This window comes from Camelus dromedarius, chromosome 2 (assembly GCF_036321535.1).
Source record: "Camelus dromedarius isolate mCamDro1 chromosome 2, mCamDro1.pat, whole genome shotgun sequence".
Taxonomy (NCBI): domain Eukaryota; kingdom Metazoa; phylum Chordata; class Mammalia; order Artiodactyla; family Camelidae; genus Camelus; species Camelus dromedarius.
Window position 1 is genome coordinate 47,984,667 of NC_087437.1, and position 26,186 is coordinate 48,010,852.

At 40.9% G+C, this 26,186-nt stretch overlaps 1 protein-coding gene across 13 annotated transcripts in view; it reads right to left on the reverse strand.

Annotated features, from left to right (window-relative positions):
• Positions 1 to 7,137: 7,137 nt before the first annotated feature.
• Positions 7,138 to 26,186, reverse strand: part of PEX5L (peroxisomal biogenesis factor 5 like) — a 375,321-nt gene continuing 356,272 nt past the window's right edge. For 12 of the 13 annotated variants that reach the window (XM_064493048.1, XM_031451698.2, XM_031451661.2 and 9 more), the window contains 6 exons: positions 24,760 to 24,903; positions 21,738 to 21,808; positions 20,204 to 20,401; positions 19,362 to 19,527; positions 18,816 to 18,973; positions 7,138 to 13,648 (listed from right to left, as the gene is read on the reverse strand). In XM_064493048.1, the coding sequence (XP_064349118.1) occupies positions 13,444 to 13,648; positions 18,816 to 18,973; positions 19,362 to 19,527; positions 20,204 to 20,401; positions 21,738 to 21,808; positions 24,760 to 24,903 (942 nt within the window). In that variant the 3' untranslated portion in view covers positions 7,138 to 13,443. Of the gene's footprint in view, positions 13,649 to 14,574; positions 15,025 to 18,815; positions 18,974 to 19,361; positions 19,528 to 20,203; positions 20,402 to 21,737; positions 21,809 to 24,759; positions 24,904 to 26,186 lie in introns of those variants that run through there. The other variant, XM_064493036.1, reaches the window with a different exon arrangement.

A 26,186-nucleotide genomic window follows, 5' to 3' on the forward strand; every position in this document is an offset into this window, starting at 1 on the left:
TTTGGCTCAGCTTGGGATTTTTTTTTTGAGGGGAGAAGAAGTATGCAGAAGGGACGAGTCATGTTTGAATGCGGCTTCACGTCAGCACTGCTTTAATGCTTTGAACTGACGTGTCGTTTTCTCCCACCCACAAGAGAATGTGCCTGGCGCTCCCTGGGCTCACCGTGGGCCGGAGGGAGTGGCCCGAGCCTCTTACCCCCAACATCATTTACTCCCTCTGCCTGAACTGGATGGAGCCTCACCTGCAATTCACAGTGAGAGCACCTGGGCTTGTAGCCCGGCTCCGCTTCTGAGTGTGATGGGACTGGGTCACAGTACTTCTCTCAGCCTTTTCCTTTAAAGTGAGTGGGTTAGACCAGTAAGCTCACAAGTCCCTTTCTGCCGTCACATCCAATTCTATTTTTATTTTCCTATGGTTACAGCTGGGGTCAGGCATGTGAGATGCGAGGGATCACACAGAGGCTAGACGTTAGGCTTTTGGTTTGTTACAGCTCACGCACCCCACTTTAGAACCTGCCTCATTTTTAGTGTCCCCACCCCAACTGCTCATTCCCACTTTCTTGAGTAATTTCTTTGGTAATTATCCCATCTCCCTCCTCCAACACCCACTGCCCCCCCGACCTCCAACGCTGGAAACTCCACTTCCCAGTTGATAAGGTGTTTTGTTACTGTCCTCCTTGAAAATGAGAAATCTGTTTAAAACACCTCCTGCCCTAAAAAATCTGAGAGCTACCTTCTGCTGACTTTGTGACCTTAATGGAATATTTTCTTACTCTAACTCAGTTATAGCTGTGATCCTTAAATAAGATTTTCTGCCACAGAAAGGATGCCTTTTCACCTCGTAGGCATCACTGTTGCTAAATCACACCATCTGCAGGGAAATGGCCAGGGGCAGGACTGGGGGATAGGATTAGATAAAACGTGGTTCTATCTTTACCTAAGGTCAGAAGTCCTAGGTTCTGTACCCTGACGCTGGTGTGTGAGATCGCCCACGCAGTGCCATGGAGGTTCCCTACTCAGTAAGTCATCCTGGAAGAGTGTGTGTTATGAGTCTCTAGATCTGCACTGTTCAGTAAGTCATCCGTGGTCACGTGTGGCTAATGACCTCTGGAAATGTGTCTTGTCCAAACTGAGGTGCTGTACACAGGAAATACACACCAGACTTTGAAGGCATGGTAACAAAAAGGGAATGTAAAATAGTGCATCAATATTTTCTATTGATTTTATGTGCTAAAATGACAATACTTTAGATATATTAAATAAGGTATTATTAAAATTTTATCTTTTTTCCAAATGTGGCTACCAAGAAATTTTGAAATTGGACACGTGACTTGCATTGTACGTCTGCTGGACAGTGCTTCTCTAGACCAAGTCGGGTCGGGGAGGCAGTGAGATGCCATAGGAGTGGAAGGTAATTCTCTGAAGCATCCAGGCAGACAGAGGCAACACAAATGTTTTTGCTGGAGTTGGGAGCACTGTGAGGCACAGAACAAATGCCTTCCAGAAAGCAGAAGTTTTTTTTACATAAAAACCAATATATGTAAGACCCCTATTAAAAAAGCAAATGAGTCCAAACCCCGTTCCTTCAGCTTTGCCTAGAAGCTGCCAGCTTTGCATTTATTTTCTAAGCATCTTGTAGGTGCCAGGGATGTCAGCCACATGAGGATGCTGGGCGGACTTATTTCACTTTGGGCAACATTCTCTTGTGGTTTCCCCTCCACAGGTATTGTTTCATCTGTTCAGAGCTGGGCATGTTAAAATCCTGTGCAAATCTTGCCGCTCCTCCCGGCCTCAGCAGAGGGCTCAGCCTGTGGGCAGCGCCTGTCTGCCCAGCAGGGTTTGACATTGGCTCCTGAAAGAGTGTGTCTGTTTTATTTCGCACTAGTCACAGTTGTTTAAAATATCTCAAATGTTTTGGGAGAGTATTTGCCTGTGATAGAAAGAGAGATGGATGATTTATTGCTTCAGTTGTTTTAAAATTAAAAGCTATTCTCACAATCTGAGGTCCCTTCATGGCTTTTTGTTTCTTTCTTTTTTTTTCTTTTGCAAGATGCCAAGTAAACAGATTCTGCCTTTTACAGGTTCTTAAACATCAGTGGAACAGGTAACTTGGGACAGTGCCTAATTTTATTTCTTTCTAGGGTTTCTTTGTGTGGGCCCCGAGGCTGCCTGGTCCCCATCAGTGGTGGAACATCCGCAGTGGCAAGACGTTATCCCGGGAGGGAGGGAGGGGCCCGGGCGGGGGTGTCTGCTGTCTTTCAGAACTTCTCTACTGGGTTTCAAGTTGCACATTGGAATCAGTTGAAACCTTTCTGTGGGTTTCCGGCTCTCAGTTTGCTGGTGGCTTCCTTGACACAGGTATAGGCAGAATCGACACTAGTTGCATTGAGGGATTTCAGCATTTTTATGAAGCCGTGTTTCTAGGCTGTATATGAGTTTCCTGTTGCTGCTGTAACAGATTACCACAAACTTAGTGGCTTAAAACAACACATTTCTTAGGTCAGAAAGTCTGGAAATGGGTCTCACAAGGCTAAAATCAAGGTGTTGGCAGGGAAGCTGGAGGAGAGAACCCATTCGTTGTGTCTTCCAGCTTCTGGAAGCTGTTCTTGTTCCCTGGCTCACACCCTCCTGACAGCATTGGCTTTCCTCCAGCATCTACTTACGTTGTTATATCTCTGTCACTGGTTCTCCTGCCTTTCTTACAGAGACCCTTATGATTACATTGGGTTTGCCCAGATATTCCAGAGGAATCTTCCCATCTCAGGATCCTTAACTACAGCTGCAGTGTTCCTTTTCCCATGTAAGGTAACACAGTCACAGATGGGGGGGGGGGCATTATTTTGCCTACCATATAGGAGACGCTAGTTACTACTTAAAATGTTTATTCAGTGCTTAAAATTTTTAAAAGAATGAACCTCTGCTTCTAAAAATCCAAGTGAAATGACTGACACCAGTGTTACGCCGTATGTTTTGGTGAGGGGGTGAGAGGAAAAGGGAATGATTGGGAGAGTGAGGGGTCATTTACAATCCAGAGAACTGTGAAGTTTTAGGACCATGTTTGCAAGCCAGTTGCTGTTTACATCCCCTTGATCCGTCCCACTGTGTCCAGTGGGAGAGTGTACCAGTGTGTGTATGTGCTGTTTGAACTTATGGTCCTGCTTTTCAAATGTCGTCAGGGACAAACTTCAGTCACAGTGGGGAAGTTTAATAGGAAAATGGTGAGTTATCCTCATGTAGCCAATTACTTAAAAATCTACTCGGAAAAGTCTTTCAGTGAGGTCAGGAGGCAGGGTGGGATAATGGGAAGAAGCATAGAGACACGGCCAAATCCTGTTGTCAACACAGGGTAGCTGTGTGACTGTGCAAAGCACTTAATATCCTAAGACTCAGTCATCCCATCTGTTCAGTGGGCATAATACTTGAGTTCGAGTATCACAGGATACTTTTACTGTGCTATTTTATGTCATGTTAACCCATATAGCATTTTGGGTTACTCTAAGGAGTTTTTGACCCATTGAGTCTAAAAAATTCCTTTAAAACAATCAGAATTATACCAGCATTGATGACTTTTTTTTTTTCAGGAAATAATTCCATTAAGCCAATTTATGTTGTTATTCTGTATAGCATGGTTCATCATTCAGTAAATACTAACGGTCTACCATGTGCTGGGCATTGTTTTTCTTAGCTGTGTCAGTAAACAAAGTAGACTAGGTCTCTGCCCTTGCCGAGTTAATTTTCTACCAGGGACAGACAGATACTAAACATAAGAAATAAGCAAGTACGTTAGAAGAGATTGAGTCCTATGGAAAAAAGAAAACGAAGAGCAGGGGTGGAGGTGCAGACTGAAGGACTAAATTGGATACTCAGGGAAGGCATCGTCTGGAGGTGAGATTTGAATGAAGGATTGGAGGAGGTGAAGGAGTCATTCGAATGGATGTTTGGGGGAAGGACGTGCTTGGCAGAGGGACTAACTGGAGCACTGACTCCGGGGTGGGGACATTTCTGATCTGTCAGAGAAGCAGCAAGGGGACCAGTGTGGTTGGAGGGAAGGGAGTTAGTGGGAGAGGAGAGTGGAAGGGGCCAGATCACCTGAGCCTGGGAGGTGTTGGAAGGGCTTGACTCTAGAGTGCAAGGGGGGCCATTACAGGGTCTTGAGCAGAGCAGTGACCTGATCTAAGTTCCAAGAAGATAATTCTTTGTTTAGAGTAGATGATAGGAGGGCCAGGGAGGAAGTAGGAGCTACTGTGGCAAGTGAGGGGAGAGGATCATGGCTCAGATGGATGGGGTAGCAGTGGAGGTGGTATGGATGGCCAGATTCTGGACACATTTGAAGGTAAAGCCAATAGAATTTCCTGCTGGATAGGATGTGGGATGTGAGGGGATAAGCGTAGCTAAGGCTGCCCCCAAGTTTTTGTTCTGTGCAACTGAAGAATGTAGTTGCAATCAGCTAAGGTGGTTAGGGTGCGGTGGGGTTGGAGGTGGTGGTGGGGAAGGATGGCCAGTTTGGGATACATTGGGTTTGAAATGTCTGTTAGACCTCTGTGGTCGATGTTGAGTAGGAAGCTGGATATGCAGCTCTGGACTTTGAGAGAGAAGTCCTGACTGTCGGTAATGGGAGTGGTTGGTATTTAGATGGTATTTAAAGCCATGGGACTGGGTGAGATCATCAATGGAGGGAGACAGGAAATATAAGAGGTCCAGGGACTGAGCCTTTCAACATAAGAAGTCAGGGAGAAGATGAGCCACAAAGGAGACGTGAAGAGAGACCACCAATATGCACGGAAACCAAGACGATGGCACCTGGAAGTGGAACCCAAGTGGAGAAGGCGTCTTGAGGAGGTGAGAGTGATCACCTGCCAGATAACTGCGGTAGGTTACGTAAGATGAGTTCACCATGAGATTGATCGGCTTGGGCTCTTGGGTGATCTCCATGAGAACAGTTTGGGAGGTGAGGAATTGCAGAAGATGAGTGTAGACAACTCTTGGGGGAGATTTGCTACCAAGGAAAGTGAAGCAGTGGGGTGATGGCTTACTGGGGAAGTGGGATGGGATTTAGAGAAGTTTTTCCTTTTAATTGTGAGAAATAAGATGGTCAAACAAAGGAGGGAGGATGTAGGAGGGAGAGGGAAGAAGTGCTGAGCCATTATTCTTGAACAGGCAAGAGGTGATGGAATCTGGTGCCAAAGTCGGAGCCGACTCTAGGCAGGGCCTGGAAGACCTGCATGGGGACAGGAGGAAGGCAGGGACCGGAGTGTCGATGCCACAGCCAGGAAAGCAGGAGACTGAGTGCCGTGAGTCTGGGAGTTCTCTCGTGTCTGCCTTCACTGCCTCAGGGAAGTAGGAAGCATGGCCAGCTTAGGGGAGGTGTGGGGCAGAGTGGGGATTTGAGGAGAGAGGAGGGGGTAAGAAAGTTACCCAGACTCTTCCCAGACTTTTACATTTTCCTTTCTAATGAACTTACTTTAATTGTTAACAATTCTGTACATTTTTATAAGGACGGTCTGAGTCATCAGTTTGTTTTCCATCCTCATCAGTTTTTCTCACTATTATAACTTTTGCTATTGCAAATTCCCCTTTGCAGCCGTTGTTTCCACTCGGCCCAGCTTTCCCAGGTCAAATTTTGTAAATCTAAATTTTGTCGAGAGGATTTTGTTCTTTTATCAGTTTTTAACCAATAGCAAATTTTACTACAAGCAGTGTTGGCCATCATCTTGGTAATTTCTCAAGCCTACTTTTTCCCAGGTCAGTTTGTGCAGTTTTTAGTATTAGATGGGATCTTTCACCTGTCTTTAAATCTCTTAAGACATTTTTTTCACCTGGCACTGTTTTTTGCTATTGTTAATTATTTGCAGGAATATCAGTTATGGCCTGGATGCAATTATCAGTAGAGCAAAGACTTAGGACCTTGGGCGCCCACTGAGTTTAAAACTGCAGGTTAGAAACGTGGTAGCTTCCAGTAAATTGCTAGCTTCCTTTTCTGTTTCCCTTTCAAAGAACTCAGGCTGGAAAGGCTCTACTGCCTGGTCTCCACCCTTCTAAACAGTGAGCAGACTCGAGCAGAGCACCTACTGAGAATCAGTTTTTTGCCCTGTGGAACTAAACTAATGTTAACCATTGGTTCCTCACGTTCTGATTCACTGACGATTAACTAGGCGGCATTATTTATTATGCGATGTAAGTAAGGAAAAAAACAGGTCAGTCCTTGTGAGCCCTGAAGTACTGGCTAGTTGAGGTCTACTACCTCAAGGAGCCCTGTACAGAAATGTAAAGGACCCTTCAGACCTTGGGCTGCTTCTGTATACACTGGGGTGAAGCAGCTGTTTGGGGACATTAACATAATTCACATTTAAAGTGGGAGGGTAGGAGACATAAGAGTTTGAGTGATGCAGCAGGTGGGGAGAGGAGCCACAATTCACCACTAGGTAGATGGCATTTTACTGCGTGTAGAGTAACAGTGGAGCAGGAAAGAAAGATGTACAGCTTGATTTTCTAGAGGAGAAAACAGAATCCCACCTGAAGTGCTGCCGCAGATCGGAAGCAGGGGCAGTCAAGAGGGAGAGCCTGTTGTCTCCGTCCCCAACCTGACCACTCAAGGACTTTAGTAGGCATCTCGGAAACACAAACTTCCACATCAGTGGCATTCGTCCCCCCCGGGGTAAGTCCGCCCTTTCCCTGCTCCAGGAAGTCCTCCCGTCTCCGTCCGGACACCTCACATCTCCCTGGGCTCGCTTTCCTTAAAAGTGTGGTGTGTCCTGGGCACACACCACACTTGTTCCTGTCTTGGCATCTTTTGCTAGCTGTGGGCTCTGCCAGGACGCTTGTCCCCAGCTCCACTTGGCTGGCTTCTTGTAATTTAAATCTCAGTTCTAAGGTCACCTATGAGAAACCTTTCCTGACCACCTATGAAGGAGCCCCAGTCACTCTCAGAATCCCTTACCTGCCTTGTTCTTCTTAGCGCTTTGCAGCACGTGGCGTTCTTACTCATGTATTTGTTGATCTTTCCCAGAAATCTAAGCTCTTCAAGGGCTTGATTTGATTTACTTACCACTGTCCTGCTCTAGAACAGTGCCTGCAACTTAGTAGGTGCTGAAATATTTCTTGACTGATTAAAAAAAGAAAAAGACCCTAAAACTGAAATATATTTTAATACTTTTATTCTAAAAACAAAAAAATCACAAAATCCAATTTCAGGTTAAATAATATTTTAGTCTTTAAAAATTAACAAAGGAGTACGATTTTAAAGTTTTGCTTTGTATCTAAAACGCATGCTTGATTTCCAGATAACTCATGCAAAGTCATATGTAGTGACTGATAGTCAATAAAAAGAACCTTTTAATCAGTAGTACAAATTAGATTATATTTGATTTGAAGCAATTCTGAACCCAGTAACTCATTTTCAAAGATTTCTGAAAAGACTTTGAAGCCACAAAGTTTATTTGAAAACATAGTTTAAAATTGCACAGATATAAATACAATTTAATAATGTGAAAAGGGAAGGCATGCTTCCAATTATAGTACAAAAATACTACCTTCATCTTGGTAAGCCAGTGGAATAAATTAAACACATCAATATGGTAAGAGATTATTTTTATGATAGTAATTTTATTTCAAAGAGCAACAGAGGGAAATAGAGTTGTGCTATGATATATATTTCACTAAGTACAGATACATCATCATGTAGTATGCCAATAACTTACACCCCAATTGCCATTAATTTCCTATAGGTCACTTAGTTTGGGTTGGTTTTAACTTGAAAACTCAATGTAAACATTTAAGGTTAAATTTTTTGTTACCTATTTCAGCTTAAAAATGAAATCCCAAGATTTTAAACATTGAGCATAAGGAAGCATCACAGAAGAATCTGTCTCAAACAGTATTTTAGATCAGACTAGATATGCAATATTCATAGATATATAAAATATATAGAAATATCTTTTCTAAATAGTTAATAAATGCTTGTTATAGTTTGTATAAAGTTTACTAAATTAATCAGGTTTTTTTCTCCCCAACAAATATAAACAAACTTGGGCAATGAAAATTGAAGAGGGCTTGGATTAGATGATATGGGGGGGAATTGAAAATAAATTGGTAAAAGTTTCCTTTAAGTACTGGTAACACATTCAATCATGAATGTGTTTTTCACGTGGCACAGGTTTTTAATGGTATTTTTATGTGTCTCGGTGAAAATGCCAAACTGCCTCATTGAGTGAGTGTATATATCCCCTAGTCCTTTTTATCACACCGTTTCCAAGGAATTCAAAGGAAAAGGAAAAAAAACCTACACCCATTTTATTGTTGGGCAAAGAACTGCCTCTTTTTTTTTTTTTTTTTTTAATCTTATTTTGAGTGCAGGTTTGCAGGTTTCCACAGGACCTGTGGGAGCTGTGCTGTGATGCTCTGCAACGCTCCAGGAGAGTTTGCTCAGGTAGGTCCTGAGAAAACAGGGCTGAGGTTTTGGGGATCGGGGCACTTGTTTTCAGAGTCTGTTCTTTTGGTATTTCTGCAGAGCGTGCAGGTAGTGGAAACTATTCGAGGCAAAATGCCACATAAGAGTTTGTTAAATCTCACTTGAGTTTTCTGTTTTTTTTTCCTTCTCTTACCTGTTTGATGCTGCCACACGATGGTCTTTGCCGGTACTTGGGGAATTCTGTCTTGGAGCTCATCTGTAGGTGTGGGCGTGCAGGGGTGTGTGAAATGAGGACAAAGCTGTCACTAACATACAATGTCCTCACTGTCTTTCGAACTTTGCTCCCTCCATTTTCTGGTCTCCTTGCCCTTATTTTTTCATAAAGCAGGGGTCACAGAAAAAGGCAGTGAGAGAACTTTACAGTTAAGGTTGAGTGACTGTGAAATCACCTCATCAACCCTGAATTTCAATGTTTTTAGATATATTGACCAAGTCCAATTTCTCAAGGAATGTGGGCCCAAGTAGCTCACTTACAAGTAGGGCCGTGTTGAGGACAATGGTGTGACAGACACCCCCACACACTGTGGGGCATTTGCAGAAATTAAGGCCCCATGTCCACTGTGCCTTTTGATGGTTTTCATGTGCCTGACATTACCCTAACCTCCCCATCTTATTTAGAATGTCAGTATTTCTAATTTACAAACAACTTGAAATGCACTATTCAGAATTTAGAACCCAAAACTGCTGAGGCAATCAACATGATTTTGTTTAGCAGCATTCAAACACAAGGATTTTTGTCTCCATCTTGCATCTGTTGTTGTGCCTCAACTGGTTTTTAAAAATCGTTTGGATGTCTAAACACCTGGATTCCTCAGAGGACCAGTTTGGCACTGGCTGCAATACTGCATAAGCCAGACGTGTGACAGCATGAGAACAGTCTCCAGGACAGGATTTTGAAAGCAAATAGAAAAACTGGAACACAAAGTTTATGAAAATGCTTCCTTGTTCAGAAGCAAGGAAAAATACGCTAACCTATGAGACTTACTCATGCACTGGGTAGATTTACATTCAGTAAAGTTCTCTTGCATGCTTTGGTTAATATTGGAGTAGGCAGATTTGCAAGTACTAATAATGCATGCGTTATTTTGGTACCTGAGGTTGTAAGTCTTACTTTTTAAAAACCGCCTTTTTACAAACCTTATGCCAGAGCTCATCTATAAACCACTCCTTAAAAATATATAGATCTATCTAATTCTTAGTTCAAAACAGTGTAATTTCAACCAGTTCTATAAATACTGAGATGATAGGGAAACTGTGCCATAACACCCGGAGAGGGAATAAATTTGAAATTATTTTACAAAGTTGAAATCATGCATGTGCATGTGTAGTAATTTCTAAAACAAGAGGCCTCCAAAAGATGACACACAAATTAAGCCGTGAAAATACCCTGTTTCTATAGTGCTATTAGAAGCGTTTCAAGCAATAAAACAGCAACAACTTACAGTCCAGTCCTGTGTCACTGATTCAAGGACAAATGAAGGGAGACAAAATGACCATCTTGCTTTCTCTCTCTGCCCAAGGAGCACACCAAGTTCACAGCACGGAGTTTGGGTGCTCCTGTCATAACTGGGACTAGCTACAGTTGTGTTTGAGTCTTGCTTGTATAGCACAAACACACTGGAAAGATTTATCTAATAGTAGTATCTAGACATGGACCTAAGATTTAACATAGTTCTCTTTAAAGAATGCAGAAAGTGGCATACTACTCTGAAAGAGAGTGGGTCCTGGACATTCCAGGCCTGTTAAGTGTCACAAATTTGCCATTCTAGTTGCAATGCAGACTGAGAGAGCACAGCTCATAGCTTTTCTATTAGTTTCCCAGTGCACAAGACCTGCCGTTCTTTCAAGGAGAGTCATGGGAAGTGATCTTGGAAGAGAGCAAAAGGAATGATGACTCACCATGATTGCCTTACTGCTCCTGTTTCCTATCCCTCCACCTCCTCCTCACTGGTAAGGTATAGGACACAGAAATAGCCCACTAGACACAGTTATATTTTGAAATTCAGCAATGATCACCAGCCTTCTCTGCATTTTCATCCCATCTACTAGTGAAATTGTTCCTTGAAAGTCACATTTATGAAACTGAGTAGCCCTTTTAGTAAAAATGTTACCATTGTCTAAGAGATCTTAGGCTACTCCTCAGTAATAACAAAAAAAAGCATACTCAAAGCCTTCCCATGGTGCCCCAGAAGGTAACCCAAAACATCCTACCTTTCAAGTGGAAAGAGTAACGTAAATGACAATTTCACACCAGGAGGATAAGAAGCCAAAAACAGTTCTGCTTAAAAAAAAAAAAAAAACAACAAAAAACCAATAAGGACTGTTTTAAAATCTTGCTACTTAATTTTTGGTGGTGCTCTGATTTCTATAAACTTCCACTTGCTTTCTAGTAACTGTTTTTACTTAAATTTGTTTAAAAGTATTATTGAAAAGCAGCTTGGGCAATAATTCTGTACTCCTTGACATGAAAATCTTGCTTCTGATGGACACGGATATATTGGAGAAAATCTTACTGAATGCTCTGCAAATTACCAAATTATGATGGGAATGGAACACTGTTTACTCTAACACAACTTTTTGGAGTTTGAAGTTACTTTGTATTACAAAAGCAAAATAAAACTTGGGCTACAGACTTTGCCACCACTTAGCAATAAGCAAATTGAAATATCCTGCACTTGTGCTACTGTGAGGCTTTCAATTGTTACTGATCTCACACAGGTAGTGCCAGCAAGGCTAAGAAAACAGCTGATCATTACTGCAAATTCAGTTACTGTTGGAAGTGTAGAATGACATCATCAACAGAACACCCGTCAGGTTTTCTCCTAATGGACTCTGATGGCTGCACGTGTCAGCTGGCCAGCTGGTGAATGCACAGGATTGGGAGGAGGAACACGCAGAGAAGGGATGCTGTTCTATCCGGGATATTCAGGCAGGCAGCTCTCATGGGTTGGAGGCTGGCCCAGAGTCCCTCCCAGACTGAGTTTCAAGGATGTTAAAATTCTAAATAATACCATTTATTCTTTAGAAAATATTGAGCTTTATTTTGCTTCTCAGACTGCAGGAAAGCAGGCCAACATGGGGTTGTGATCTACTGCCCAGCAGTGAGTGACTGAACGCCTCTGCCCCCTGCTGGCCAGCGGGAGGCATCACCTAGCCCAAGTGGGCTTTGATGGGAAGATAGAAGCTGGGTACCACCAGAGTGCCCTCAACTCTTTGTCCTTACAAACTGAAATAGGTTACGATGTATGGAAGCCTCAAGGACTTGTGGTTTCATGTGTCCTTGGCTCCCCTTCCTACCCCAGCAATTTCTAACAGGAGAGAAGATCCCTACCTGGATCCGGGACTGGACGTCTCAGCACATACATGCGTCTCTCCTCCCCCAGTCACACTCTGGAGCCAAATGCTGTTTTGCGTGGTAACTCTGATCATGCAAGTAACCAGCTATTACTAACCAAAGAATATGAAGAAAAAGTTGGGATCAAATTGCTTTGGGGAAGAGTCTGGAAGAAGGAAGGAGACAAAAGAAGAATGGGACAGTGCACCATGACTCATTACTAGACTTGGACATCAGTGAAGTTATATTTTGGTTAGCATTTTGTAATTTTTCTAATTATTAAAAAAATGATGTCTTTCCAAGTCATCACCAGACTCCCAACAGGCAGAAGGCACTCTGAAGAACTAAGTAGAATATAACCAAGTAAATAAAACACAGCCAACAGAAAATTCCTGATACTTGATAAACGTTCAAAGTGAGAGCCAGGCATGCACCATTCATATTAAACCACTGACATTCCGTGAGGTTCAGCTAGAAAAAACTGATCTTCTATCACTTAAAATGCGAAAGAGTGAGCAGTGCAGATTGTGGAACTAAGAAAACACATAATTCTTAAGAAAAGATGTATTTATCTCAAATACTATTTAAAATATTTCTCTCTTAAATACTGTTTAAAATATTGACAGTTTAAAAGGAATATAGATGTGCAGGGCAGTTAGCAAGGAAAATATGACGTTTAAGCAAGTTAATGTTAACTCAATAGGAATCACAATATCGCAGTTTCTCCCTGCAGAGAATCTGTGAAGAGATGCTACCTTATCTCTTGCTTATATTCATACAGTTCCCGAAAAGCATGTGAATAAGATCTATGTTTGACATATTTACACCCTATGTCATATCTGCTTTAAGAAAAACACTCCTTTCAAAATCCTACACTGTGAAAAACTATTTTCAGTTTTTATTTGGTCCATTGATCTAACAAGGCTGAGTTCTCAAATCTTTCACCCCCAAGTTAAAAATTGGAGCAACAAAACAAAACTCCAGCAAGGCATAAATAAGATAATAAAGTGCATATTTACAGTCCCAGAAAAGTTTTAATTGGGAACAGCAAAAATTTCTAGTGCAAAAACAGCTTTTGCCAGCAAAGCTCCCTCTCTGGAATCAAAGGGCTACAGGAAAAGTTAAAACTGGAACAGGTTTAAGCAATGCCTCTCTTCAGTCAAGAGTTAATATATGTGCATGCACCTTGGCTCAAACTATGTTCAATCTGGTAAGGGGGGAATTTCAGGGGACAGTTCAGAAACAGTCAGAATTCCCTGATCCGAGGCAGTGCTTTCTCTAGGTATCCCACGAGCAAGTTCCTTAGATGCGTCACCAGCTGCAGGTGGGGACAAAAACCCCAAAGAAAATACTTGCAATACGTTTGCAGCTTGTGAAGAGCATTCACGTACCGATACTTTATCTTGGGTTGTCTTGTGTCTCTCCATTCTTTCGAGCCCAACCCTGACTCTGTATACAACATTTTGTGCTTTTGGATCCGAACAAAACTGGGCATTATCTGTAGGAATTCTCTTGAGTTACATCACCATGGTCTTTTGAACATCCGTTTTATCCTTGTTGGAATTCATAATAAAATAGTTTTGTATTTCTCGGTATAATTACACAGATAAGGGATTATTATTTTTTATTTTTTTCTTTTCCTTCAAGGATCCAAGTTGAAAGCTCTTAGGAGGACATCCAGGTCACCGAGATTAGCTGCCTGGAAGAGTTCCGGTTGGTCCATCAGAGAAAGAGCGATTCGGAGGGCAGCCCAGATGTTCCCAGAGATTGCAGGATGAGGAACTTGCTGTTGATTCCTGCTCTTTCTTTGCAAACTGAGGGCAGTGAGAAAATTGCTGACTGCTTCTCTAAGAGGGTAGAAAAACAGACATTTAAAAATGCAACAGATTTCAGAGTTAGCAAACTTAAAAATGAATTAAGTTGTCACAGTCCGAAATCCTAAATCACCTCTCTGGTGTTTTGGATCATCAGATGAACAACTTTCTGATTTTCTCTTCATTCCTTTGTGAAAAGGTATTGTTAAATAGTGAAATCAGAAAAAAAAAGGAAAGCATATTTTATTTTACGCATGTCACATGGGACAGGAAAAGTAATAGCAAAACCATTGCTAAAGCATTAATGCATCTGATTTGCCCCCTCTCTGGAATGATTTGAAGACTTTTGCAGACATGATTTATATGATCAGACGAAGCATCTGGCCTTACTTAGAAACAAGAAATCCAGGAGGTTGAGTGGAGTTTGTTATCAAAGCCCCTGGGCTTGAATCCCAGTTATTTAGCCACAGGCAAATTTCTTAGCTTCTCCAAGCCTCGGTTTCCTCAGCTTGGAAACCGAGAATTACAGAGAGAATAGGATGTCATTTTAAAACCTTGTTCTGAGGTGCAGTTGAATCAATTTATGTGAAAGTTCTTATCATTAAGTTAGATCAATAGTTCTCCATGTGTGGTCTGGGGAACTCTGGGGAGCAGTGAAGTCAAAGTTATTTTTATAATAATGCTGAGGTGTTTATTTTACCTCTTTACTTTCATTTTCTCATAAATATACAATAGAATTTTCCAGTGACTATATGATGTATGATATCCCAATGGAATGAATGCAGAAGCAGATGTGAGAATTTGTCTTCTATTAAGCAAGATATTAAAGAAATTTGCAAAAATGACAAATGCTACTCTTCTCACTTCACTGTTTCAGAGAATTATTTTTTGTAAAATATATAATTTATGTTAACAGGTAATTATTATTACTTTTCAATGACTCTTTTAAACTTTTCTGTTTAATTTCCAACATGGTAAAGATTGATAGCTACAGCTCACATACACACAAGCCCCTCGAGGTTCTCAGTAACTGTTAAAGTGTAAAGGAGTCTGGGAACACAGCTTGTGACCCGCTGAGTCAGATGCTGTCCAGAAGCCCTCTAGCCCCTCTGGTCCACGACTGTGCTCTGTTGCTCGTGCACCTGGTCTACTTGCCAGGACTGCCCTCTTCAGCTCCCCTGTCTCCTGGGGCGCGTATTATATTTGACAAACTTGTCTTTGCTAAGAATGGCATTGCTTTAACGTGTATCTTCTGTGGTCTTCTTAAAAGCTTTCTGTACACTTAACTCCATTGAATCCTTCAAGGTAGTCACCATCAAGCATCTGGTAAGAAATCTTAAAGCGAGGCTGGATTTCTGATTCTGGTGCACACAATCCAGACATTGGCTCTTGTATATTGTTAGATCTGCCTGGAAATAAAGGGTGATTGGGAAATGGTTGCACTGTATGTAGCAACCTGGGTTATGAAGGGAGTGGGTGTTCGCATCATCCCCCCTTTTGGATTTCTTGTAACCAAGTAAGAGAGGAGGATTCATAACATACGCACATGGAGAGTTTACTTTGGGAGCCCTTTCTGGCTTCCTCAGCACAGGGTGGCAGCTTGAATGACTGACTCCATTTCCTCTCATCATCCTGGGCCTGTAAGAACTTGGAGAAGGAAGATCCTGGAACGCCCTCCTGCCCGGGCTGCTCCTGCCCCCGGGGCGCAGTCTCTGAGGGCCTGAGAGTAGCACAACTGTCTAACTCGTTAGCCTCGTCAAGAAACTCCAGGTTTTTCCAATGAAGATAGTCTAACCCTGTTCCCTAACTTTGGGAACTCAGAGTCCTTTTGGGGGCCTCAGAAGATTGTACAGTGTACAAGTGAATTGTTTTCAAATGTTTCACACATATATGTAACAAGTTTAAATTGTTTTAAATATTTGTCATGATAAATAAGCACATTCATTTAAAAGCATTCTTCATTCTATAGTCGCTTTTCCACATTATGCTAATATTAAAAATATTACTATCAAAGGGGATGAGATTTATGTTGTCATTAAAAAGGGGCCCTCACTTTTGAAAAGGTTAAGATTCTTTAGTCTCAGTTCTATTTTGAAGCTCCTACTGACCAAGGCTAGAATTTTAAGCTCCACCTAGGTTTCACGCCAACAATTTCCTCTCACTTCAACTACATACAGTATGAGGGGAGGCTTGCTTTTGACTCTTTACAGAACGTATGAAGTGACAAACTGTGTTACAGCTGCGTACACGGACACCTGCAGTTCCTGAGGGAGAGGTCCCGAGACTGGTGGAGACAGAGGTGCCGGTACCAGCTCCCGGCGTGCTTCTGGGCCACACCTCTGCTGAGAGTTATTTCCTCAGCATCTGCTGACACCTCAAGCAGACCTTATTTTCAGAATCCATTTAATGTCTCACTTGATGGTCTTTTTCCTCAGGAAAAAATGCAAGATGCTTATCGCTTCTCAAGGTTTCCCGTATCTGGCACGACAATAAAAGACCCACAAAGTTTAGCCGAAACACTTGGCTGTTCCAAAGTACCTAATTGATCAAGATGGACAGATTTAGCAAAGAGGAATACAGGATGCACAGTTAAATTTGAATTTCAGATAAACAATGAATAATTTTCAGTATAAGTATGTCCCATGCAATATTTGGGAAATGTTTACCTTAAAATGTATTTGCTGTTTATCGGAAATTCAGATTTAGCTGGGCACTCTGCATTTTATCTGGACACCCTAAAACTGACTTGCTCCTGTATAGGAGACTTTCTGCTTGAGATTAAAAATTCACACCTCAACAAAGTCTGTCCATTTATACCTGTTACGGACTTTCATAGCCTCTTGCAAATAGTTGCCCTACCGAGATGTACATCTGTGAATGCCAAGAAAGTGTTCTGTTGCCCCTCAAGTATTTTTTCTCTATACAAGAAGTTACAGTTAAGAAAAACTCATCCGGAAGCTTTAGAAAGGCCTCCTTTAGCATGTAAATCAATGAAGTTAGAACACCCCTCACATCATACACAACAATGAACTCAAAATGACTTAAAGACTTAAATATAAGACAATAAGACCATAAAACTCCTAGAAGAAAACACAGGCAAAACATTCTCTGACTTTAGTCATAGCAACGTTTTCTTAGGTCAGTCTCCGAGGCAATAGAAATAAAAGCCAAAATAAACAAAGGGGACCTAGTCAAACTTACAAGCTTTTGTACAACAAAGGAAACCATAAAATGAAAAGAGAACCTACGCATCGGGAGAAAATATTTGCAAATGATGCCAATGACATGGGATTAGTTTCCAAAATATACAAATAGCTCATACAACTCAATAACAAAAAAACAAACAACCTTATCAAAAAAATGGGCAGAAGACCTAACTAGACATTCCAAAGAAAACATCCAGATTACCAACAGGCACATCAGAAGATGCTCAACGTTGCTAATTATTAGAGAAATGCAAATCAAAACTACAAAGAGGTATCACCTCACGCCAGTCAGAATGGCCATCATTAAAGAGTCTACAAATAATATATGCTGGAGAGAGTGTGGAGAAAAGGGAACCCTCTTAAACTGTTGGTGGGAATGTAAACTGGCGCAGCCACTATGAAGAACAGTATGGAGGTTTCTTCAAAAATTAAAAATAGAATTAGCATATAATCCAGCAATCCCACTCTTGGGCATATATCCAGAAAGGAAAAAAACTAATTCAAAACTTATATGCACCCCAGTGTTCACAGCAGCACTATTAACAATAGCCAAGACATGGAAACAACCTAAATGTCCATTGATAACAAAGTGGATAAAGAAGTTGTGGCATATAAATACACACGCGCACACACAATGGAATATTACTCAGTCATAAAAAGAATGAAATAATGCCATTTGCAGCAACATGGATAGACCTAGAGATGATCATATTAAGTGGAGTCAGAGAAAGACAAATATATGATACCACTTATATGTGGAATCTAAAAAAATGATGCAAATAAACTTATTTACAAATAGACTCACAGACAGAAAACAAACTTATGGTTACCAAAGGGGAAAGGAGAGGGAGGGATAAATTGAGAGTTTGAGATTTGCAGGTACATACTACTATATATAAAATAGATAAATAACAAGTTTATACTGTATAGCACAGGGAACTATATCCAATGTTACAATAACCATAATGGAAAAGGATCTGAAAAAGAATATATATATATACATATATGTGTACATAGATCTGGATCACTTTGCTGTATACCAGAAATTAACATTTATCCTGCAAAATAATCTTGCAAGATAGATATTATTACCTCTCTCTTTTTTTTTTTAAACGCAAGTGAAGAAACTGAGGTTCAAAGTTTTGTGCCCAGAGCCATAAAACTAGTAAGTGGCAGGCTGTGATCTGAACCCAAGCTTGACTGATTCTAAAAGCCTGGCTCTTTCTGAGAATGAGCAAGTTTTAAACTCTACAAAAAATATAAACCCTAACATTAATTTCTCTTTTTTCCCCCCAGCAATGAAAGTAATACCTGTATTTCCTAGAAAGACTAGGAAAAGAGAAGAAAATAAAGCACCCACACTTGTATTACCCCAAAGAAATAAAGGTCATTTACAGTCCATGTCAATGGGGAACAGACAGACGATACAGACCTGAAGGTTAATGAGGCGTCACCAGTGAAAGAGAAAGACATTTCAAGCTCTAAACCCACCATTTAATTTTTTCCTTTTTAAAAAAAAACCAAAAACTAACTTTACTAGTAAATTAGGCTTAGAACACCTGGATTCTTGGTTCTGCTTTGCCAAAAACTAGTCCTGGGACCTTCTTGAGTCATTTTGCTGTGTTCCCCTGCCCCACCTTCATGGTTTTTTTCCTTACCTGGAAATGAAGGGTTGGATGCCTCATGTTTCTCAAAGAGTTGCCCTTGAGGGTGTTAAAAACCCAGATTACTTATCCTCATCCCCAGTCAAATCAGAATCTGAGCGAAGGGTCTGGGAATCAACACAGCACAAGGTGCCCACATGACTGCTACCCTCTCAAGGCTGAGAAACGGGGACGCAAACTGTTCCTGCTTCAACAGGCCACACGACTTGAATGTTTGAAACTTACCCTTAACACGAGATTACTCTACAAAAGGAGGTATTTTTACTGGGAAACATTCAACCTCAGCCCCGAGCATGGCTCTTGGTTGCCAGCCCTGCTGCCATACTTCACCTGTAGGCTCCCAGGTTAATGCAGCTTATCCCCAGGTTGTATCTGGACCGGATGAAGCCTGGCTGAATCTCCAGCGCTCGTGTGTAGGCCTCCACTGCTTCCTCGCTGCGGTCTCCATTTGCCAAGGTCGCCCCCAGACGATTCCATAATGAATAGTCCTGATGACAGAATCAGAGCTCTCTGACAACCCATACAAGCCACAGCGACAGAGCATCCCCACACCCCTGCCAGAGAAGGATGATAGCTAAAAACGTATCATCCAGTGCTCATGGACAAGGACCACAACTGGTGAATTACTCAAAAACTTTATTGGACACCTTCTGAAATGACTTTCCTTCCTCAGAGAGCAGCTACCATTTGATGCTGTCAGGTCAGGCAATTCATGTTTCTATTTTAGGTACTTAAGTATTAACAACCAGGTAGCATCTCATTAGTGTTGATCACTTTAAACCATTGGATTCAGGGAAATAAAATGTAGCAGAAGTTTCCTAAGTCTGGCCTGTGAAAATTAACAGAGATCCTTATGGTTTCTTGCTGTGCACTTACCTCTGGCCGAACAGTTAAGGCAGCATTAAATGCATCTATTGCTCTATTAAATTCTCCGCTCAGGTGGAACAGTACTCCCAGACCTGTCTGTAGATCTGGGTCAATCATATCTCCATTTTGGTGGGCAGCTTCTAGATATAATTCCTTCACTCCTTCCAGAACAGAGCTACAAGGTTAAAAAATTAGATTTGTTATCCAAATAGTCTGAACATAAATGATTCACTATTATGTTCTCTGTTCCAGGAGAACATTACAGACTGGGAAAATCTTGCTTAAAATAGCTTAATGAGAGGACTGTGAATACTGCATGTTAAAAAATACCTGCTAATTTTCATGAAATACTTTGCTGTACACAGGTAAGACTGTGTTAAGTAAGGTCTTCCCAAGGAGAGTTCCACTGAGCCTCTGAGTGCCAGTGTAGAAAACTCCAGGGCTAAGTTTCCTAAGGCCTCAGTGAGAAAGAATTTAATGTCATGATTTATTGCTGATAGAAATAAAATTCCCAGAGGAAAGGACTTTCACTTTTCCCCATATCTAATTCTCAGGCTTTATAAAACTTGGCTCATTGGTCTTTATTATAACTTATTTTAGGTTGTTATATGTCCAAAGCATTTGGCTTTGATGAATGGTACTCAGATAAACGTCTGTGAGTGTCCACGGGGTAGATCACGTGTCCAACGTTTGGCTCTGGTCTCAGCATCAATCTTTTAAATTGGTGCTGCTACTTCAGCAGAATGCTGTCCTGGAGACCATCCTGAAACGCGTGGTGGTGGGGACCTGAGGCTCGTTAACTGCCCCGAAGGTGATTAACTGTGTACATGAATGCAGTTTAATGAGGATACCTGTCAACCGGAGACTTAGACATCCGCCGGGTGAGGCCTGGAGATCCCTTCTTGCTCTTCACAAGGTATTTGTACTTCGGATTTTGTTTAATCCAGTTCTTTAAAGCTTCACAGGCATCCTGCTGATGGCCAGTGTTAGTGTAACTCACAGCCAAAGCCATCAAAGCTTTCAAGTTGTTGGGCTGCAATTCTAAGCACCTGCAAGAAGACCAAAAATACATAAATAAATAAATAAAACCAAGTTCAGATTTTTTTTTTTTTTTGGAGCCAGAGTCTGAACAGTTCTTTAGAAAATCTGAGGTCTGTATTAATTAAACGGTGCAAAAGCATTGCTAAGTTTATGTTAAATCCCTGGAAAATAGCACATTTATCTACATAGAAATTGGGAACTATGTACATTTTTAAGTAAGTTATAACTCATCCTGAGGAGTGCCAGGTTTGGTCATTTTAATGAAATGGCTTAAAAACTGTAGAAAATGTGGCTAATCCCTGCACATAACTTATTAGTAGCTATAAAGTGTATCTAATGAGAAGTAGGGAATACCACTATTTTAATGCTGCTTACTATCAATATATTAAATGTATCTTATCCACAAAGCAAACTACTTGAACTAATACTGGACATTCAGAGATAGAAGACAGCGCAGTGTTTTGTAAAGGAGAGGGGATTCCCTTGTTTCCAGATGTGGATTTAGGAGGCACAGGCTATCACTGCTCCCCCTCATGCTATTCCACTGGCCTCTGGCAAGGGCTTTTCAATCGTTGATGTGCATGAGAATCATCTGGGGATCTGGTAAAATACAGAATCTGATACAGCAGGCCTGGGGCAGGGGCAGCCTGAGGCCGTGCAGGTCTGTTGAGCTCCCAGGTGATGAGATGCTGGTAGTCCCTGGATAAGACTTTGATGAGCAAGCCCTACGTAGTACCTGTATCAGTTATTTAGGAAGAGATTATATCTATATATTTATATCTACATATTTACTTTTTTATAAGAAATGGTAGGGGAAGTGAAAGTTTATTTGGTAGGGACTATTTTTCCAGGATTTAAATAGGGGCTCTAATCAAGTAAGACGAGATGCTACACCCACCCAAAGTGGTCTAGACCTTTAGTCAGGGGCTCAGGAGTTATACTTTCCGGCTGCTGAAACTATCTCAGGAGATTCTCCGTAGACATGTGGACCTAAATTATAATGAGATTATTTTGAGTACGTTTTTCCTGAACAAAACTTTCAGGTGCTGCCGAAGTCTGGAATGTTAAAAGGAACTATTGATTCAGTGAATCTATTTTATGGCTGCTTTTGACATAGATTCTCTTGTGCCAATGAAGGTCAATTGATTTGTAGATGGTAAAACACTATGACTTCAAAACATGGTTTCTTCATAAGTTCTTGCTTTCCAGAGCTAAGTCTAAGTAATACTTGGCATCTGGTCAAATTCTTTACAATGTACTTAAGGGTCAAAAGACAAATCTGAAACAACAGCAAGTCCATTTATGAGTGACCAGGCCCATGAGTTTGCACTTAGCTTCACCTACCTCTGGAGGGCAACAATCGCTGCTTGTTCGTTTTCATTCTCTGCTTGGGTTATCCCGAGGAACTGCCAAGCCTGCAAAAACAACCCATGTCAACATTGCAAGAGGAGCAGAATCACTCACATGCTTTTGTTGGTTTGTTTACATGTGACAGATCCCTCTATGCAGAGCAACGAGCCTTGTAAAAGGGAAAAATATCACATGCATTTCTTCATTCAAACTCTCTTGGGACATCTGGGTTAAGACTCTCTGTCACTTACAAATTCGCAGTATTTATTCCCCATGGGAACCTGAGTTTCTGAGGTTTCGTGATATTAGGTCTTAAAACCAAAAGATAAATAGATAAAACTGTGCATCTGTTAGGAAAAGAGGTAGAAAAATAACTCAGAAATGTAGCTAAATAGCCTAAAGTTTACAATAAGGAATCTCAAGATGTACAAAGTTAGCTTGTATAAATGAAAGTCAAGCAGGTATTAGAAGCGGTAACAGGAAATTTAGGAACCAGGGGAAACAAAACAACCCCTCGACAATGTGTTCACTACTTAATATTAGTCATTGTTAAAAAGCATAAGACAGAAAAGGCTATATAATGTATATATAATTTTACAGCCTACATTTACACTTCATACTGTATCATAAGCACTTTCATGTTTTTATAAAATCCCCTATTTATAATTTTTAATTTAAATTTTGTTAAACTGATATCCCATTATTTCCCTAACCAATTCCCTTGTTGCTCTAAGTTGTTTCCAGTCCTTTGCTGTTGTCAATAATGTGAAGAATATCTTCAGGCAGATTTTTCATGGAAATTTTTAATGTAACAAATTTGTACTTTTATCCTTGTAAGAACCGTAATTCTCACACCATTACAAGAACAATACGCACCAACAAAACCTCTCCATACACACATTGTTCTCACATTTGCTGGGGGCGTATCAGTCTTAGGGATTTAAAAAGATTTGTATCGGAATCTTAGGGATTTTAAAAGGTTTGTATAACTCTCCCGCCTTTGAGAATCAACGCTATGAACATTTTAAAGCAGAACTATATGAAAACAGGTAGAGTCATCTTGAAGGGCTGTAAAAGTTGTATTGGCTTTTCCCCTCATGGGTTATTATTACACATACCATAAAAACTCAAAGAAAATACTAATTATTCACCCCTCTCCAGAATAACAGTGATAATTTTTAATCTTTCGAATCTATACAGAGCAGTCTCTATTTTGATTTCACCTTCCACACATCTCACAATGCTTCTTAAGAAAAGACTGATGAAGCAATCTTTCTCTGGGGCATCCTCCTAGCCTTTGGGTGTGGTATCATTTTGACTGTTCACAGATCATCTATTATCTTAGCCTTGCGGTCTCCATTGATTCAGAAGCCTTGGGTCCTTCCTTGTCTAGGATCCATTAGTTACCAAGTGCCCTCATTTTCTCAGTCATGAATCAGGGATAATAATGTATACCTTAAAAAAAAATCTTCCCAGCGTGGTTGTGTCAAATGACATAATATATATGAAAACACATAGCGTGTAGAAATGTAAGATGATATTGTTTTGTTGGGGGTGTGGGGTGGGTTGTAGTTTCCTATCAATGCAATGATTTTCTTTTCCCAAATGATAGATCTTTTAAAAATTGTAGTATTTTGATTCAGAATTCCAGTTCTCATTTCAATCTCATTTCACTATCAACATTTTGGCTAACAATATACTAGAGGCTTTATCTAATGATCAGTTTACTTGTAATTTCTATACAAACTAAGTACAACCAATAATAAGAATGAAGGCTAAATATGTACCAGGCACTGAACTGAGCACTTTATTTGTAAGAACGAATTTAATCCTCACAATACGCAGTGAGATAGTTATAACCGTGATTTCCATTTTACATGTGAGGAAACTGAAGCTTAGAGGGTTTAAATGGCTTGTCCTAGATGGCATGGCTCATGGCTGCCAAGTGGTAGAGTGGGGGTTTGAACCCACACAGTTAGGACAGCAGAGCTTCAAAGCTTAACCACGATTCTGTACTGCCTTCTCAGCACTACATACGTTTCTGCAAATTCCTCTGGGAATATCCCTTATGTTTCCTGAAAACCACTCACAAATGAAAAAAGCCCTTTTACCTGCCAGCATCTGATAGGCCTTCACAGTTTGAGAAACGTTGTGGACCAAGATAAAACTGCAGAAGCCTCTTTGGTGGTCTCCCAGCCTCCCTCTCCAAGCACCCTTCACACCTCAGAGCAAGCAAGGGGCTGTTCTAACATGCAGATCTGGTCCTGTCCTTCTCCCACGGTGGCTCCCCGGGGCTTTCCGGCTGAAGTTCAAAATCTTGCCTATGTCTTCTTGCCTCCTCTTCTGCCACTGTCTCCTCCCTTCTCCCCACGGACCTGATGTTTTCTGTCCCTCTGCCCACCCACGAACCATTCTCTCTTAACAACAGCTGATTCCCCTGCTGTCTTTGATTCTCTCTCCTTCCAATCTCAGCTTGTCGGGGAAACCTGGGGCAGGATCCTCGCTCTCTGCTCTCCTAGTGTCCTGTGCATCCTCTGATGTTGCATTGATTACACTGCATTGATTTACCTACTTGTCTTCCATGTGGATCACCAATGTGTCTTTTCAACTGTTCCATTTTTTTCTAGCTCTTCAATATTTTAAGCCAATGCCTGGCACAATTCTTGGGACATGGTATGTGCTCAGTGAATGTTGACTGAGTAAATCAAGGGTGAGATGTAGTGTGGCTCTAGACCCAGACAGAACTCCAGTCTGCCCCCCGAAAACCTGCACTGAGCCTCCAGGTTGGCAGTTTTGATTTTTCATTTCTTGTCCCCACCCTTTATTTTGGGGGACCATAGATTTCATTAAAAAACAGGTACCTACCTATATGTAACTTTCAAACACCTATCTGACTAAGCCAGGTTAACTTCTCTGGGAAGCTTTACACTGATAAAAATGCCACCCAGTAGAGCTCTGTCCCTTGTTAGCACAGCAAACCCCTTCCTGAGCCTGGAGGGATGGAAGGAAATGGTACCTCTGCATCTCCGGGGTCCTGAAGAATTGCTGCCTCCATGAACAGGATGGTGACTGGCAGGTCTCCTTCCTTCAGCCTTTTTAAGCCTTCTTCAAACGCTCCCGGCCAGTCCTTGAAGGGGTTTTCAGTGTGAAAGTAATACCCCTACAACACAGGGAAGGGCCAACACGGATCCACTGATTTATCTCTTCATTGTTACATCCAGTCAGTTCTTTTCAAATCTGAATTGATTTTATTTATTTAAATTATTTAATTAATTTCAATGAAATTGATGTTTTTCCTTTTTATGACTGTAGTACATTTTCACTGGGTAAATGTTAGATAACATTCTGTTATTGAATATAAAAAGAAACAAAAAGTTACCCATAATGCTGCCGCCTAAATATGACTGCTGCTAACATTTTAGAGTTTGTGTTCCTTCTGATATTTCTTTTGTTCTTGTTACTTTAGCTGTTTCCCCCCAGGATTTAAAAAATACTGACTTTGGGGACATATTTTTGCTAAGTGCTGCCACTCAGCCTACCACATACTGTACATCTGCATATATATAGTGGTCCTTAGGAGGGCTACAAACCATTGTGACAGCTAAGATTTTTTTTCACCTTCTATGCCTCAAACCATTTGTTGCTCCACTGAGAATGCATGTTTTAAAACTTATAGACCTTTTTTTATTGTAAAAATTTAAGCAATACAGAATGTACAAATAATCAACTAGTATTTTTCTATATGTATATAAATTAAACAAATCCGTTCATACTTATAGCTTAAGCCTTAGTTTTAGTTATTAAAATATTATGCTAAAAATTATTTAATCAATTCCCTTTTGATGGACATTCAGGTTACTTCCAATTTATTTTTCTGTCATCCTAAATAAAGTTACAGTGAAAGCCTCATGCTCAAACCTTTGCGTATGGTTATTACCTTAGGACAGACTTCTAGAGAGATTTAACACACTAAAGGCTATGAGCTGTTTTGAGGCCCCTGATACGTGTAACTGAACTGTTGCTGAGAAAGTATGTCCCGACTTACACTCTCAGCAGAAGTATCAGAGATTATTTGTTGCAGCATTAAGCAGAGATGATCATAAAATCCTTCCAATATGATAGATACAAATAAGCTAGTCTGTTGATGATGCTACTAAGGTTTTTAAAATACATCAAATGGAGACCTTCATTCTCCATACGTGCTTAGAAAGACAAAACCCTTTGTCAGAACCCACAGGGTGTGACCAGCGCATGCAGTGGTGTTAGGGATCTGGGGCCCTGGCCATGTCTCCCTCACGTGCGTGGATTAGAACCCAGAGACTGATGTTGTGCATCAATGTTTTCTTGTCTCACTTAGTTTTGATTTCTTTGTGGAAAAAAATTATTTTTAATGAGATGGTTGTTCTGATTTTAGGAGAGTGCCTGGAGTATTGTGGGACAAAG